This window comes from Bos indicus, chromosome 11 (assembly GCF_029378745.1).
Source record: "Bos indicus isolate NIAB-ARS_2022 breed Sahiwal x Tharparkar chromosome 11, NIAB-ARS_B.indTharparkar_mat_pri_1.0, whole genome shotgun sequence".
NCBI lineage: Eukaryota > Metazoa > Chordata > Mammalia > Artiodactyla > Bovidae > Bos > Bos indicus.
Window position 1 is genome coordinate 6,661,813 of NC_091770.1, and position 13,382 is coordinate 6,675,194.

The following is a 13,382-nucleotide window of genomic DNA, read 5'->3' on the forward strand; positions in this document are numbered from 1 at the left end:
TGATGTTGTGATGGTTTCAGGTGGACAGCAAAGGGGCTCAGCCACACATACACATGAACCCATTCTCCCCCAGACTCCCCTCCCCTCCAGGCCGCCACATCACATTGAGCAGAGTTCCCTGTGCTGTACAGTAGGTCCTTGTTATTATCCATTTTAAATATTAGCTGCTACTCATTTTTGGATGTTAACTATCCAGTTAAGGATAGTTTTCACATTTTTAAATGGTTTAAAAAATTAAAAGAAGACTATTATTTCATGACCTGTGAAAATGATATAAAACTCAAATCTCAGTGTCTGTAAGTAATGTTTTACTGAGACGTGCTCATTTGTTTCTGTGTTTTTATGGGGCAGCGACAACTGAGTTGAATAGTTGGACAGAAGATATGTGGCCTAAAATATTTACTTGCTGATTCTTTACAGAAAAAGTTTGCTGACCCCTGATATAGACTGTGAGTTGATACTGAAAAGTACAGTTACTTGTTTAAAAATGGATAGAAATGAACACTTCAGTAAAAAAAATAGGTTGACCAATTGACAAGCATTCTAACTGCAAAATAGCCAGAGTATGTCAAGTTAATATTGAAAACTTTTAAGTGATTTTCAGAGAAAATATTGAGTTGGCCAAAAAGTCTGTTCAGTTTTTTGTATAGGGTGGCATGGCAAAGCCTGAACGACCTTTTTAATGAACCCAGTAAGTAGCCAGCTCTTATGAATTAGTCCGCCCAATAGAGGAACTCTTGGTTTCATGAGTATAAAAAGGTCAAGTGAGAGATTTTACCATAGAGGAAAGAGCACCGATTCTGGGGGTGACCAGTCTGGATTGGAAACCCTGCATCTTCAGTGACCTGTTGTCTAGCCTTGGTCAGCTTTTTTCCTTCTTTAACCTGTTTTCTCTGCAAGAGGGCAGTTCATCCCTCCCACCACCTGGGACTGTTTCGAGTTGACATGGAGCAAGTGTGTGAAACACCCTGGGAAGTGCTTGGTGTGTAAATGTGGGTGGACAGGGGCATCCTGGTAGCTCTTAATGATGTCGGTTCCCGTCCTAAGAGTGCTGACCGTCGCTGAGCATGACTGTGTCCAAGTCTGTTCTCAGGTCCCCGACATGAGCCCAGTGCAGTAGGGGCTGTTAACATCTCCATTTTATGGATTAGGAGAGGGAGACACACAAATGCGAGTACTGTGCCCAAGGTCACTCAGCTGGCAGAGGGTGAAGTCTGACCTCTGATCGTGGAGGCCAGAACACGCACATCCCTGGCACACAGGGAACCCTGGAGACTTGTAGACCCTGGAAGAACCATGTGGCTCTGCCCTGTTTTAACTTTTTAAACTTAATCAACACACTAGAGACTGTTCACATTTCAAGTACACTAATCAGAAACCCACACTCTGTGTGTGTGTGAGTCGCTCAGTCGTGTCCAACTCTTTGGGACCCCATGGACTGTAGCCCGCCAGGCTCCTCTGCCCGTGGAATTCTCCAGACAAGAATACTGGAGTGGGCTGCCAGTTCCTGCTCCAGGGAATCTTCCTGACCCAGGGATCAAAACCGGTCTCCCACACTGCAGGCAGATTCTTTACCATCTGAGCCCTGTTTGGGTTTGTTCATATTTGATAACATGTGTCGGGAATGATGAAGTCTGTTTTTAATTAAGTATATTGTTCAATTAGACTTAATGAGTCATGTGGCTGACAAACTCTTCCAGTTATGCCCATGTTCTCATTCAGAATAAGTCTGTGAACTGACTCAGGGTTCTATCTGACGATTGCAATCGTCATGGTTTTGAAAGAGATGTTCCTGAGAACATTTTGTGCTTGTGAAGTATTTCCCCTGCTCTGCTCTGCAGTACCTTTGTCCAAAGTGCGGCTTCATGTCTCACACTCAGTTTTCTCTTACAAAATTTTCTCCATCTCTCCTGACTCTTTAACTAGAAATGATTCTTAATGTGATTACTGCAACATCAACTCTTGGGGGCATTCACCATGACTACATCACAGCACTCCTTTCTGGATGTTTCCCAGGGCCTATAGGCAGCAGTTAGGCCATAAATATATCTATATTTTAATGGCCTACTTTTTCAAAGAAGATAGTTTCTTTTTTTCCCATTGTGCTGAAGCAAACGTGCTTTAAACCTTGTGGTTAAACAGACCCAGCCATTTATTACAAACTTTTTATTTTGTATTGGGGTATAGCCAGTTCACAAAAATCTTGTGATAGTTTCATGTGGGCAGCAAAGGGACTCAGCCATATATAACGTGTATCCACTCTCCCCTAAACGCCTCTCCCATCCAGGCTGCCACATGACATTGAGCAGTTCCTTGTGTTAAATAGTAGGTCCTTGTTGGTTATCCATTTAAAATATATCTGTGTGCACATGTCCATCCCAAACTCCCTAACTGTCCTTCCCCCCATCATTCCCCCCAGCACCTATAAGTTTGTTTTCTAGGTCTGTGAGTCTATTTCTTTTTTGTAAATAAGTTCATTTGTATCATTTCTTTTTAGAATCCCCATATAAGCAATGCCATATGATATTTCTCCTCTTTCTGACTTACTTCACTCAGTATGACAATCTCTAGCCCCACCCATGTTGCTGCAAATGGCATTATTTCATTCTTTTCAATCCAGCCATTTTATTTTATATGCTAACAAACTCCCTCTCCTCAAAATACAGATAAAACCACGCCTCAAAGGACAATATTTGCGAAGTAAATACCAAGGTGATTCTTGGGTTGCAAATTCAATAGTGATGCTCAATACCAATGCTGTTCATAGCTTTTGAGATATCAGTTAGAATATAGTTTAACTTATTAAAAAAACTTATAATTTTGCATTGGGATATAGCCGATGAACAATATTGTGATAGCTTTAGGTAGACAATGAAGAGATTCAGCCATACATATACAAGGATACAGTGTAACTTTGAAAACCATTTTCCCTTAAGGATTCTGTCCCTTTGGATCAAGACAACCAGAAGTTTCTCAATGTGAGGGGAACTCGCTTACTCGTAAACAATGTGTCCATGGAGGACGCAGGCTACTATACCTGTGCCATGACGTATGCCCACAAAGGCAGGCAATACAACATCACCAGGAATATCAAACTCCGAGTTAAGAGTGAGTACTTGCCATCAAGAAACCTCTGTACCCTGGTTCAGCAACAAGCATGGAAGGAAAAAATTAGGGCTCACGTAGAACTCTTTTTTACCCCCAGGTTGTTATTTCTTGATTGATTTTTTTAAAGAAATATTTTTAATTGAGGGAAAATTGCTTTGATTTCAATTGGTTTGATTTCACGTAGAATTCTTTGAGTGTCTTTGGTATGAGAGGAAAACAGATATGGCAAATCTCTTGGCACCAGGCTTATAAGACACTTGGAAGGATAGAAAGCTGGGTGATGTTATGAACAGTGAATCCCTGGGTAGGTGACAGGGTTCTAAGTCTGAAGTTAAAATATACACCACTAGAGGGAGCCAAACAGGAGTTCACTTGGAAGGTCCCTCTGCAAGGTCGGTTTGGAAGGCTTGCACCTCAAGGGCCAGTCATCAGAACCCAGTTGCCACAACTTTGTGTCTAATTCTAGGATGTGCATGCGTGATCACTTGGTGGGTCGTGTCCGACTCTTCGTGACCCCATGAACTGTAGCCCACCAGGCTCCTCTGTCCATGGGATTTCCCAAGCAAGAATACTGGAGTGGGTTGACATTTCCTTCTCCTAATTCTAGGATACTAGGATTTTTTGGAGTTTTCAATGAGAAGTCTATACACTGGTATAGCTGGTGAAAAAAATCTCTCTTTTTTGATCTTCCCCAAGCATGTCTAGCCTGAAGGCTCAGACGGTAAACAATCTTCCTGCAGTGCAGGAGACCCAGGTTCAATCCCTGGGTTGTGGAAATCCCCTGGATTTGGAAACGACAAGCCACTCCAGTATTCTTGCCTGGAGAATTCCATGGACAGAGGAGCCTGGTGGGCTACAGCCCAGGGTATCACAAAGAGTCGGGCACGACTGAGAAAACTAAGCGACTAACACACAAGAGTGTCTCGTGGCTCTTGAAACCAGGGTTTGAAATAGCAAGGGTGCGCATTGGTTTACATGAGTTCTACCTGAAAATAATGTGTGAACAGCACCAAGTAGCAAGTCAAGTTTGTTCACTGTTTCTTCCACGCCTCCTACGTGCTGGGCATCAAGCTTGGTGCAGAGGCACATGAGGGGTGAAGTCCTGGCCCCTGCTCTGGACAGTGTGATGCTTCTCTTAATTTTATACGCTGAATAACTACACAGTCGGGGTCTTTTCAGGGCTTCCCAGGTGGCACTAGTGGTAAAGAATCCGCCTGCCAATGCAGGAGATATACGTGATGAGGGTTCGATCCCTGGGTCGGGAAGATCCCTTGGAGGAGGGATGGGCAACTCACTACAGTGTTCTTGCCTGGAGAATCCCATGGACAGAGGAGCCTGGCGGTCTACAGTCCATGGGGTTGCAAAGAGGTGGGCATGACTGAGCAAGTGAGCAGACACACACACACACACACACACACACACACACACACACGGACTGTTCAGGCATATAATTAGTCTACGAAGGGAAAAGATTTTCTTCTCCCAGAGAATACAGAGATCCAGTCTTATTACAGGGGAAATCGAGTCTTCCATGAATGGAAATCTCTGTGTCTGGTGAGGATTCAATCGCATCAGCCCCTTGCTCCCCCGCAGAGGGGATCCCCTAGAATCCCACCCCCCTCCACCGTTATCCTGTTCATGTGATACAGCACAGGAACACGAGGGGGCGCCAACCTACCTATTATCCTGTGTCCCGACCACACTATGTCTCAGCCGTTTTCTAGGGTGGTCCTCCGCCAGCTGCGGCATCACTTGGGTACTCATTAGACACGCAGACTCTCAGGCCTCCTCCCAGACGTACTGAATAAGAAACAATGAGCAACCCATGTTTAATAAGCTCCCAGGTGATCCTGACATGCCCTGGAGTTTCGACCCACGGATGTATCTCGTCCTTGGGGCATCTTTCTCCCCTATCTGCCTCCCTGAAGCAGCCCTGTGATCTTGGAGGGAGGCGCAGGCTCCTGGTCGTGATCTCGGTCACAATGGAGAAGCCGGCTGCTCTCTGGGCTCGCCGGGGATGCTGCCTAAAGCTTATCCCACTAGGGTTTCAGATGCTCTTTAGTGGAAGACGCGAGGATAGAGCCGTGGTGGACTTGGGCAGCCCTTCATCCACCCTTCGCTGTCCTTTCTGCCCCAGTTTAGATGCCCAGTTTCTTCAAGCTGCAGGGAGAACTGCCTCTTGGGGAGCTGGGCTCTGATTCCTCCACAAAGAGTTGATTTCCTCAATTACAAGCAGGTGGCCAAGCTGGGCTACCCCGTTTCTCTCTCAGTGTGGGGTTAACAGGCTTCCCAGGTGGCCATTCCCAGCGGCACCCACCTGCCAATGCAGGAGTCTCAGGTCGGATCCCAGGGTCAGGAAGAGCCCCTGGAGGAGGGCATGTATTCTTGCCTGGAAAATTCCATGGACAGAGGAACCTGGTGGGCTACAGTCTATAGAGTCGCACAAAGCCACCCACACACGTGGGGTTAGCATCACGAACAGGTGGTTCTGGATGTCCTGTGCCTTTTTTATTTTTCAGAAGTGACTCCAGGACTCTAGTGGCAGGTGTGGAGGGGGCTACTTTAGGGTGAGGAGCCTTTGAAGTAACACCTGTCCCGTGGACATCGAGAACATTCCTGTTAAGGGTTCATTCAGGAAGCTGGGGAGTGGAATGGTTAATTGTTATCGCAGAGCATAGAACATCTGCGAGAGGAATGTGTGTATAACTGCGGCTTCTTCCAGTAATCTCTCTTCTGGGAAAAGCGTTGGCCAAAGAGCCTCAATTTTGTGGCTAGCCGGTTTCCTTTGCCAGACAAAAGCCGAGACTCACAATGTCTGGCTCTGCTGCAAAAGAGAATTTAGCTAATTAGCTAAACAATAGACCCTGACCCTCAGCTCGCAATGAAGTGCTTCCTCATTGAATCTCCTTTCCTCCTGTCTTTCTCAGAAAGAGACGAGGAGACTATTCCTGTGATCATCTCTCCCCACCAGACCATCTCAGCCTCACTGGGTAAGGACCATGTGACCCATGGGGGTGCCTGCAATCTCAAACCTGGGGCCCCGGGACCCCCGTGTCACCCACTGTGCCTGCCCTAGGGGATGCATGTCTCGGGTGGAGACCCTCCCTGCAAGAAATAACAATGTTGTTACCCCAGTGCGAATTAACAAGTGTGAGGGAACATTTCTCTTTGTCAAATGTTCATAGAAATGGCATTGTTGAGAAGCATGCATATTTAACTTCTTGAAAACTCTACCAACAAAAACACTCAGTGTAAAAAATCAGAACATTTATTGGCCATTGTTAACTACACGAAAGAAATAATTGATGGCATGATGTCCCAGGCAGCAACTGAGGTGTATTTAAAATATTAATAATTCACTTCACCAACATGTGGCTAATGCTAGCATTACACCCAAGGCTCAGACTGCCCTGCTGGCTCCCTGGAGACAGTTTCTTGTCGCTTCCTATCAGGTCAGTGGGTCAAGGGAGGTAATGCTTGTCAGAGGTTTTCGTTTTTCACCCTTTCACTGTTCCGGCCAGCACACACTTTCTTTTTTTTTTTTAATTTAATTTTATTTTTAAACTTTACAATATTGTATTAGTTTTGCCAAATATCGAAATGAATCCGCCACAGGTATACCTGTGTTCCCCATCCTGAACCCTCCTCCCTCCTCCCTCCCCATACCCTCCCTCTGGGTCATCCCAGTGCACCAGCCCCAAGCATCCAGTATCGTGCATCGAACCTGGACTGGCGACTCATTTCATACATGATATTATACATGTTTCACTGCTATTCTCCCAAATCTCCCCACCCTCTCCCTCTCCCACAGAGTCCATAAGACTGATCTATACATCGGTGTCTCTTTTGCTGTCTCGTACACAGGGTTATTGTTACCATCTTTCTAAATTCCATATATATGCGTTGGAATACTGTATTGGTGTTTTTCTTTCTGGCTTACTTCATTCTGTATAATAGGTTCCAGTTTCATCCATCTCATTAGAACTGATTCAGATGTATTCTTTTTAATGGCTGAGTAATACTCCATTGTGTATATGTACCACAGCTTTCTTATCCATTCATCTGCTGATGGGCATCTAGGTTGCTTCCATATCCTGGCTATTATAAACAGCAGCACACACTTTCTTATCAAACACTGTGAAGTCTAATAAGATGTCTTTCAATGCCAACATCAACCCTGTGGGATGGTCTTATTTCTCCCATTTTCCAGAAGAAAAGATGCCTGGGGTGAGGGTGGTGGGGGTCATTGGCTCAGCGTCTGTCAAAAAGTCTCAGTTGAGTCTGACTGGGGTTCAGACTCAGGCCTGTGTGTCTGTGAGGCCTGCACCTTTTGTGTGTGTTTGTTTTTATATAATCGTTTTTTAGCTCTTATGCTCATTTATTAAACCCTGGCTGCAGAGTTCTGTCTATCTATCCATCTATCAATCACATGTCTATTGATCCATCAATCATTTATCTATCCATCCATCCATCCATTCATCTATCTAGCTACCTACCTATCTCTTCTGTTTGGTCTTAGGCTTATATTTTAAGGGCTTTCCTGGTGGCTCAGATGGTAAAGAATTTGCCTGCAATGCAGGAGACCTGGGTTTGATCCCTGGATTGGGAAGATGCCCTGGAGAAGGGAATGACTACCCACTCCAGTATTCTTGAGGCTTCCCTGGTGGTTCAAACAGTATTCTTCAGTGTTCTTGCCTGGAGAAGCCCAGGCATGGAAGAGCCTGGTGGGCTACAGTCTGTGGGGTTGCAGAGTCGGACACAACTGAGCAATTAGCATTTATATTTTAAACTTTAATTGGTGACCATGGAGCCTAGGGGGGCTCTTGCAGATGCTGGGGTTGTGGCCTGACACCTGAGTTGCAGCTCTGGAAGCCTCAGCTATCTTGGGTCTCAGAAGAGCTTTCTGGAAGCCTGGGGATGTGGGGACCCAGGTCAGTGCTGACGCTGGCTCCTCCATGTTCCCCAGCCCACAAAACTTTACCTCCCACCCCGTTGCTTTGCACGCATGGATATGCCTGGCAGAGTCACCTGTGGCCAGATTGAATGGGCTGCTGCTGCCTGAGAAATCTTTTAAGGTCAGAGGGGTGTGCAGGAAGAACAAAAGCAGGCTTTCTGAGCCTGAAGTGGGGCCAGGGGGGCTAAAGGCCATGCCCCAAGGAGGCCCATCACTTGAGGACGATACGCATGGGAAGGATTTCTTCTTTTGTTCCCCACTTTGGTGACTAAAAAAAAAAACTTAGAGTGATTGAGGCAAGGGACTCAGGACCATCACATCGCACAACTGTAGAAGGCACCCTTCATGTAAAACGTAGTGGCTTTTTCTTTTGAAAGAAGTTTTGATTTTGTATTGGGGTATAGTCAATTAACAATGTTGTGATGGTTTCAGGTGAACAGCAAAGGGACTCAGCCACACACATACATGTGTCCATTCTCCCCCAAGCTCCCCTCCCCCCCAGGCTGCCACATGACATTGAGCAGAGTTCCCTGTGCTGTGCAGTAGGTCCTTGTTTGATCCATTTTAAATATCGCAGTGTGTACTTGTTCATCCCAAACTCCTTAACTGTCCCTTCCCCTGCTTCTTCCTTGCAGGCAACCGTAAGTTCAGTCTCTAAGTCTGTGAGCCTGTTTGTGTTTTGTAAGTTCATTTGTATAATTTCTTTTTACACTCCACATATAAGGGATGTCATGTAATATTCCTCCTTCTCTGTCTGACTCACTTCACTCCGCATGACAATCTCCACGTCTATCCATGTTGCTGCAAATGGCGTTATTTTGTTCTTTTCTATGGCTTAGTGATAGTCCATTGTATATATGTGCCACATCTTTGGGCTTCCCTAGTGGCTCGGATGGTAAAGAATCTGCCTGCAATGCAGATTCAATCCCTGGGTCAGGAAGATTAACCTGGAGAAGGGAATGGAAACCCACTCTAGGATTCTTGCCTAGAGAGTCCCATGAACAGTCCGTAGGGTCGCAAAGAGTCAGACACGACTGAGCGACTCACACACACACAATATTCCCTTGTATATATATACCACATCTTCTTTATCCATTCCTCTGTGGACAGTTAGGTTGCTTCCATGTCCTGGCTGTTGTAAATGGTGCTGCAGTGAACACTGAGGTGCGTGCATCCTCTTGGACCATGCATGTAGAACACAGTGACCTTTGAAGGGGTTAATCCCAGATGAGCACGACCTGGGTGGAGAGCGCCCTGGGCAAACAGGAGAGCCGGGACCAGCAGTGGGCAAAGAGAATGCACACACACACCCGGATTTTTGGAGGCAGCGAGAATGAACTGTGGAGGAAGGTGGCCTGGGACTTCAGAATGCTCTGTAGGAGCCCAGTGGCCTTGGGAAGCTGTTTGCTTCTGGCTTTCCATCTGCCACGAGGAAGGAGCTGGAGATGCTTAGTAAATACTGACGCTCAAGGTGAAAGCTTAAGGGAACTAACATTCCTTCTAAGAAAAAATAATAGTGTGTTGAGGGTGTCTGAGAAGAAGTGAAAGGCCCACTGCTCATCCACATATAAGGGATGTCATATAATATTTCTCCTTCTCTGTCTGACTTATTCACTCCGCATGACACGTGACCCCTGTCCACCAGCTGGGTTCTGACGTCTGATGCGCTGTCTTGCTGTCACAGGGTCCAGGCTGACAATCCCATGTAAGGTGTTTCTGGGAGCCGGCATACACACAACCACTCTGCTGTGGTGGACAGCCAACAACACCTTCATAGAGGATGCCTACCACGGGGGCCGCGTGACCGAGGGCGAGCGCCAGTAAGTGATGGGGCGGATCTTCCTTGTCCCCTGGGCACAGCTGTTTGTGACCCTCCGCAGACGTCACTTCCTTGTACAGACGGTGTCCTAGCCAACCCATCCTATATGACGTACACACACACACCACAGGACAAACCTATATATATATTTTTATTCTAATCTGTTGGATCTTTAGCGTGTTTGACATTGAGCTTTGCTAAGAATCACGAACTACTCTTGAGAATCAAGGCTTGTAATGCTATGAGTTGAGTAGCAGCCTAATACTTGGTTGGTGTTGCCTCTTCTAGTTGTTTAATTAAATCTTTTTCTCTCGAGTGTTGCAGTTTTCAAACAAATACTTTGAGCTAACATGTGTCCATTCCTGACTTTGCAACTTAGGAGTCCAACATTTTCATAGCCCTTAAAGAGACCCTGAGATATAGCAGCTGGATCTGAGCCCCGCCTATTTCTCAGGAAACCGTGAGCTACCACAGTCTCTAAGGAAGGATGCTATGAAAGAAAGCGAGAACTCTGTTCTCATAAGCCTTCTCTGGAAAACGTTTTCTCCCTCTGAACGCAGAACAGTCACGCCTTGTAAATGGGAACCATTTTTTTGTGTGAGGAAGGCAGACCCTTCCATATTCCAAATTATAAAGGATTTTAATTTATTTTTAAATTTTATTTATTTTTTATAAAGGATTTTTAAATTGTAGTGTCAGTACTCTGAATTTGCCTGAATTTTTGCCTGCCAAATTCTTGTCTTTTTGGAAAGATCTATCCAACATGACCTTTCTAGATGCAGTTTAGTGGATAGAAATTAGGTGTGGTTAGCACGACCTTTTGCTTGTGGATCCTCATTGCAAGAAGTTTGGGCAGGACTCACATGCCACGTGCCAGCTTGCTCATACTATCCATTTACTTAAAGGAGCCTATTTTTTCCCCCATAGATGAAAAAAGAAAATAGTCCTAGTGGACCCACAGCCATGATATTTTTATTTGTACTAATAAATAATGTGAGGCATCTTTGGATTCCTGTAACATTACAAATGGCAGTGATGTTGACTAGAGCCCTCCCCCACGTCTGCTGCCCTTGGTTCTGAACTTGAACTTCCAGAGAGCTGGCAGTGAATGGTGATGAGAACAGACGCAGAGGAGGATGGATTCCTGGAAACTCCCTCCCTCCCTTCAGTATGCAAATGATTGGCTGGTCATGCAGTCCAATTTCCCCAGACTAGACATTTCTGTTCCCACCAATGGTTCATTGTTCATCAAGAGCCTTAAAAAGTGAGCCCCCCCACCTGTTTATCCAAAGAAGCTGGCTTCTGTAAGTTCGCATTGTCACAAGCATCCTATCACAGCTACCAGCATCTTGAGAGTTACTCTTATCTTCAGGAATAGGCTTAGAAAATCTCCCAAGTAAATAACAACTGTAATGGCAAGTCGCCCTAACTTGGTAAATCGTGCCGTCAGTTTAAGTCCAGCGGAGCTCTGAGGATGTGTAGGTGTCTGCATTGAGAAGACAAGCCGGCCTTTGACAGAGGATGTTGAACTGTTTTCTCACTCAGGGCATACTCAGAAAACAATGAGAACTACATTGAAGTGCCACTGATTTTTGATCCTGTCAGAAGAGAGGATTTGCACACGGATTTTAAGTGTGTTGTCCGTAATACGATGAGTTCCCAGACGCTTCGTACCACGGTCAAAGAAGGTATGGATTTCGGGGGCGGGTCATGAAAGGGAAAAACAAGTGTTGGGTGCTCTGTGGATGTGAAACAAAGGTCCTGGTTCATCAGGTGGTTACTTAGGTGAATCTGTGAGTTTTCTGTTAGTGGAGCTCAGAAAACACATCTCTCCGTATTTGTGAATGTTTTTGGTAGGGTGGAGGCTGGCTTTGGGAGATTATACTCAAAGGAAAATTTAAAGAGGAAGCTGATTTTTTGGAAAAAAGACAAAATGGTTCTGTGATAGGTTAAAAAACAAAACCAAACCCTGTGTTTCCTGTGGTTCTGCCGGATCAGCAGGGCCAGTGTGCTTCCCTGACCCCTCGAGGCGGGTAGGAGGTTTTTCATCCTGAGGTTGAGAAACTTCATCCTCCCAGGACTGGGGATTGGGAGGTACCCAGAGCTCAAGTGGGTTTAGGGTTAAAGCCATCAGTCACCAGGAAATAGGGCCTCTCTGGTTGCTTAGTGGTAAAGAATCTGCCTGTGATGCAGGAGAAAGGGGTTTGATCCCTGGGTTGGGCAGATCCCCTGGAGAAGGGAATGGCAACCCACTCCACTATTCTTGCCTGGAAAATCCCATGGACAGAGGAGCCTGGCGGGCTATAGTCCATGGGGTCACAAGGAATTGGACAAAACTGAGTGACTAAACAACAACATTAGGAAATAAAGTGCAAGACTGTAGCTAGATCAACTCACTGCTCATGGAAGAACATTGAAACAAGGAGGAAAGAAAAACCTGATTTATCCTTTTGACGTGGCTCAGCTGGTAAAGAATCCTCCTGGAATGTGGGAGACCTGGGTTTGATCCCTGGGTTGGGAAGATCCCCTGGAGAAGGGAAAGGCTACCCACTCCAGTATTCTGGCCTGGAGAATTCCATGGACTGTTATAGTCCATGGGGTTGCAAAGAGTCGGACACAACTGAGCAACTTTCAAAATTAAAAAAAATCACTTTGAAAGATCGATTTCTTCTCAGTGTTTGAGTGCTGAGCAGAAAAGGGAGGTGTAAGTGATGTAGTCTGTCAGCTGCTCGAAGGACAAGAAGGGAAGAGACAAAGTGATTCCCACTGGGGACCTTACCCTGACTTCATCACAATCAGTAAACACAAGCCCCCCTACATTTGGGTGTTTGCAGAGGAGGCAGCTGCGGACAAGTTTTTTTTAAGTTGAGAGTTATTTCTGGAGGGCACCCAGAAAGAACAATACCTATGATCCAGGCCCCCACCAGGCTGCACCCACTTCCTACAGTGACCATGGAGGAGCTGGGGGTGGGTGGGGGGAGGATGTGAAAAAACACCAGATACTGGCCCCAGAAAGCTGAGATGTATAGGAAAGGATGGTTTTAGTTAGCCCAGACTCTTGCATCTTCCCATACAGAGAAAAGCACTGAATTCCTTAACTTGAAACATCAGGAAAGCTTTTAATGGACAGTTGAGGATCTGGATAAGCCTTAGGGCAGGAATGACCACACAGTGTAACTTCTTTGCAACCATTCTCTGTACACACCAGCATGCCCTGCTTGAGCCACTGGTTGACAATGCAGAATCCTGGGTTCACCCCCAGACCTACCCAGTGAAATTCTTTCGGGGGGAGGCCAAAGCCTGACTGACCACAGAGCTCACAGCTGAAAGCTTCCACCAGGGCTCAGAGGTGCCTCCCAATAGTGGCTCCAAAAACGAAAGCTTCACTCGGTTTGTGGAATTTTAAGATGCAAGAATCATCTGGAGAAATTGCCTGAGAATGTGTTTTTTCCCGAAAATCGGCAGAGTAGGATAAATAGTATCTCAGAAATGTAGAATTCT

At 45.8% G+C, this 13,382-nt stretch overlaps 1 protein-coding gene across 3 annotated transcripts in view; it reads left to right on the forward strand.

Moving 5' to 3' along the window:
- IL1R2 (interleukin 1 receptor type 2) overlaps window positions 1–13,382 on the forward strand; it is a 51,262-nt gene that overhangs the window by 36,128 nt on the left and 1,752 nt on the right. For all 3 annotated transcript variants that reach the window (XM_070798371.1, XM_019969823.2, XM_019969822.2), the window contains exons 5-8: window positions 2,937–3,108; window positions 6,036–6,098; window positions 9,747–9,882; window positions 11,427–11,569. In XM_070798371.1, the coding sequence (XP_070654472.1) occupies window positions 2,937–3,108; window positions 6,036–6,098; window positions 9,747–9,882; window positions 11,427–11,569 (514 nt within the window). The remainder of the gene's footprint in view (window positions 1–2,936; window positions 3,109–6,035; window positions 6,099–9,746; window positions 9,883–11,426; window positions 11,570–13,382) is intronic.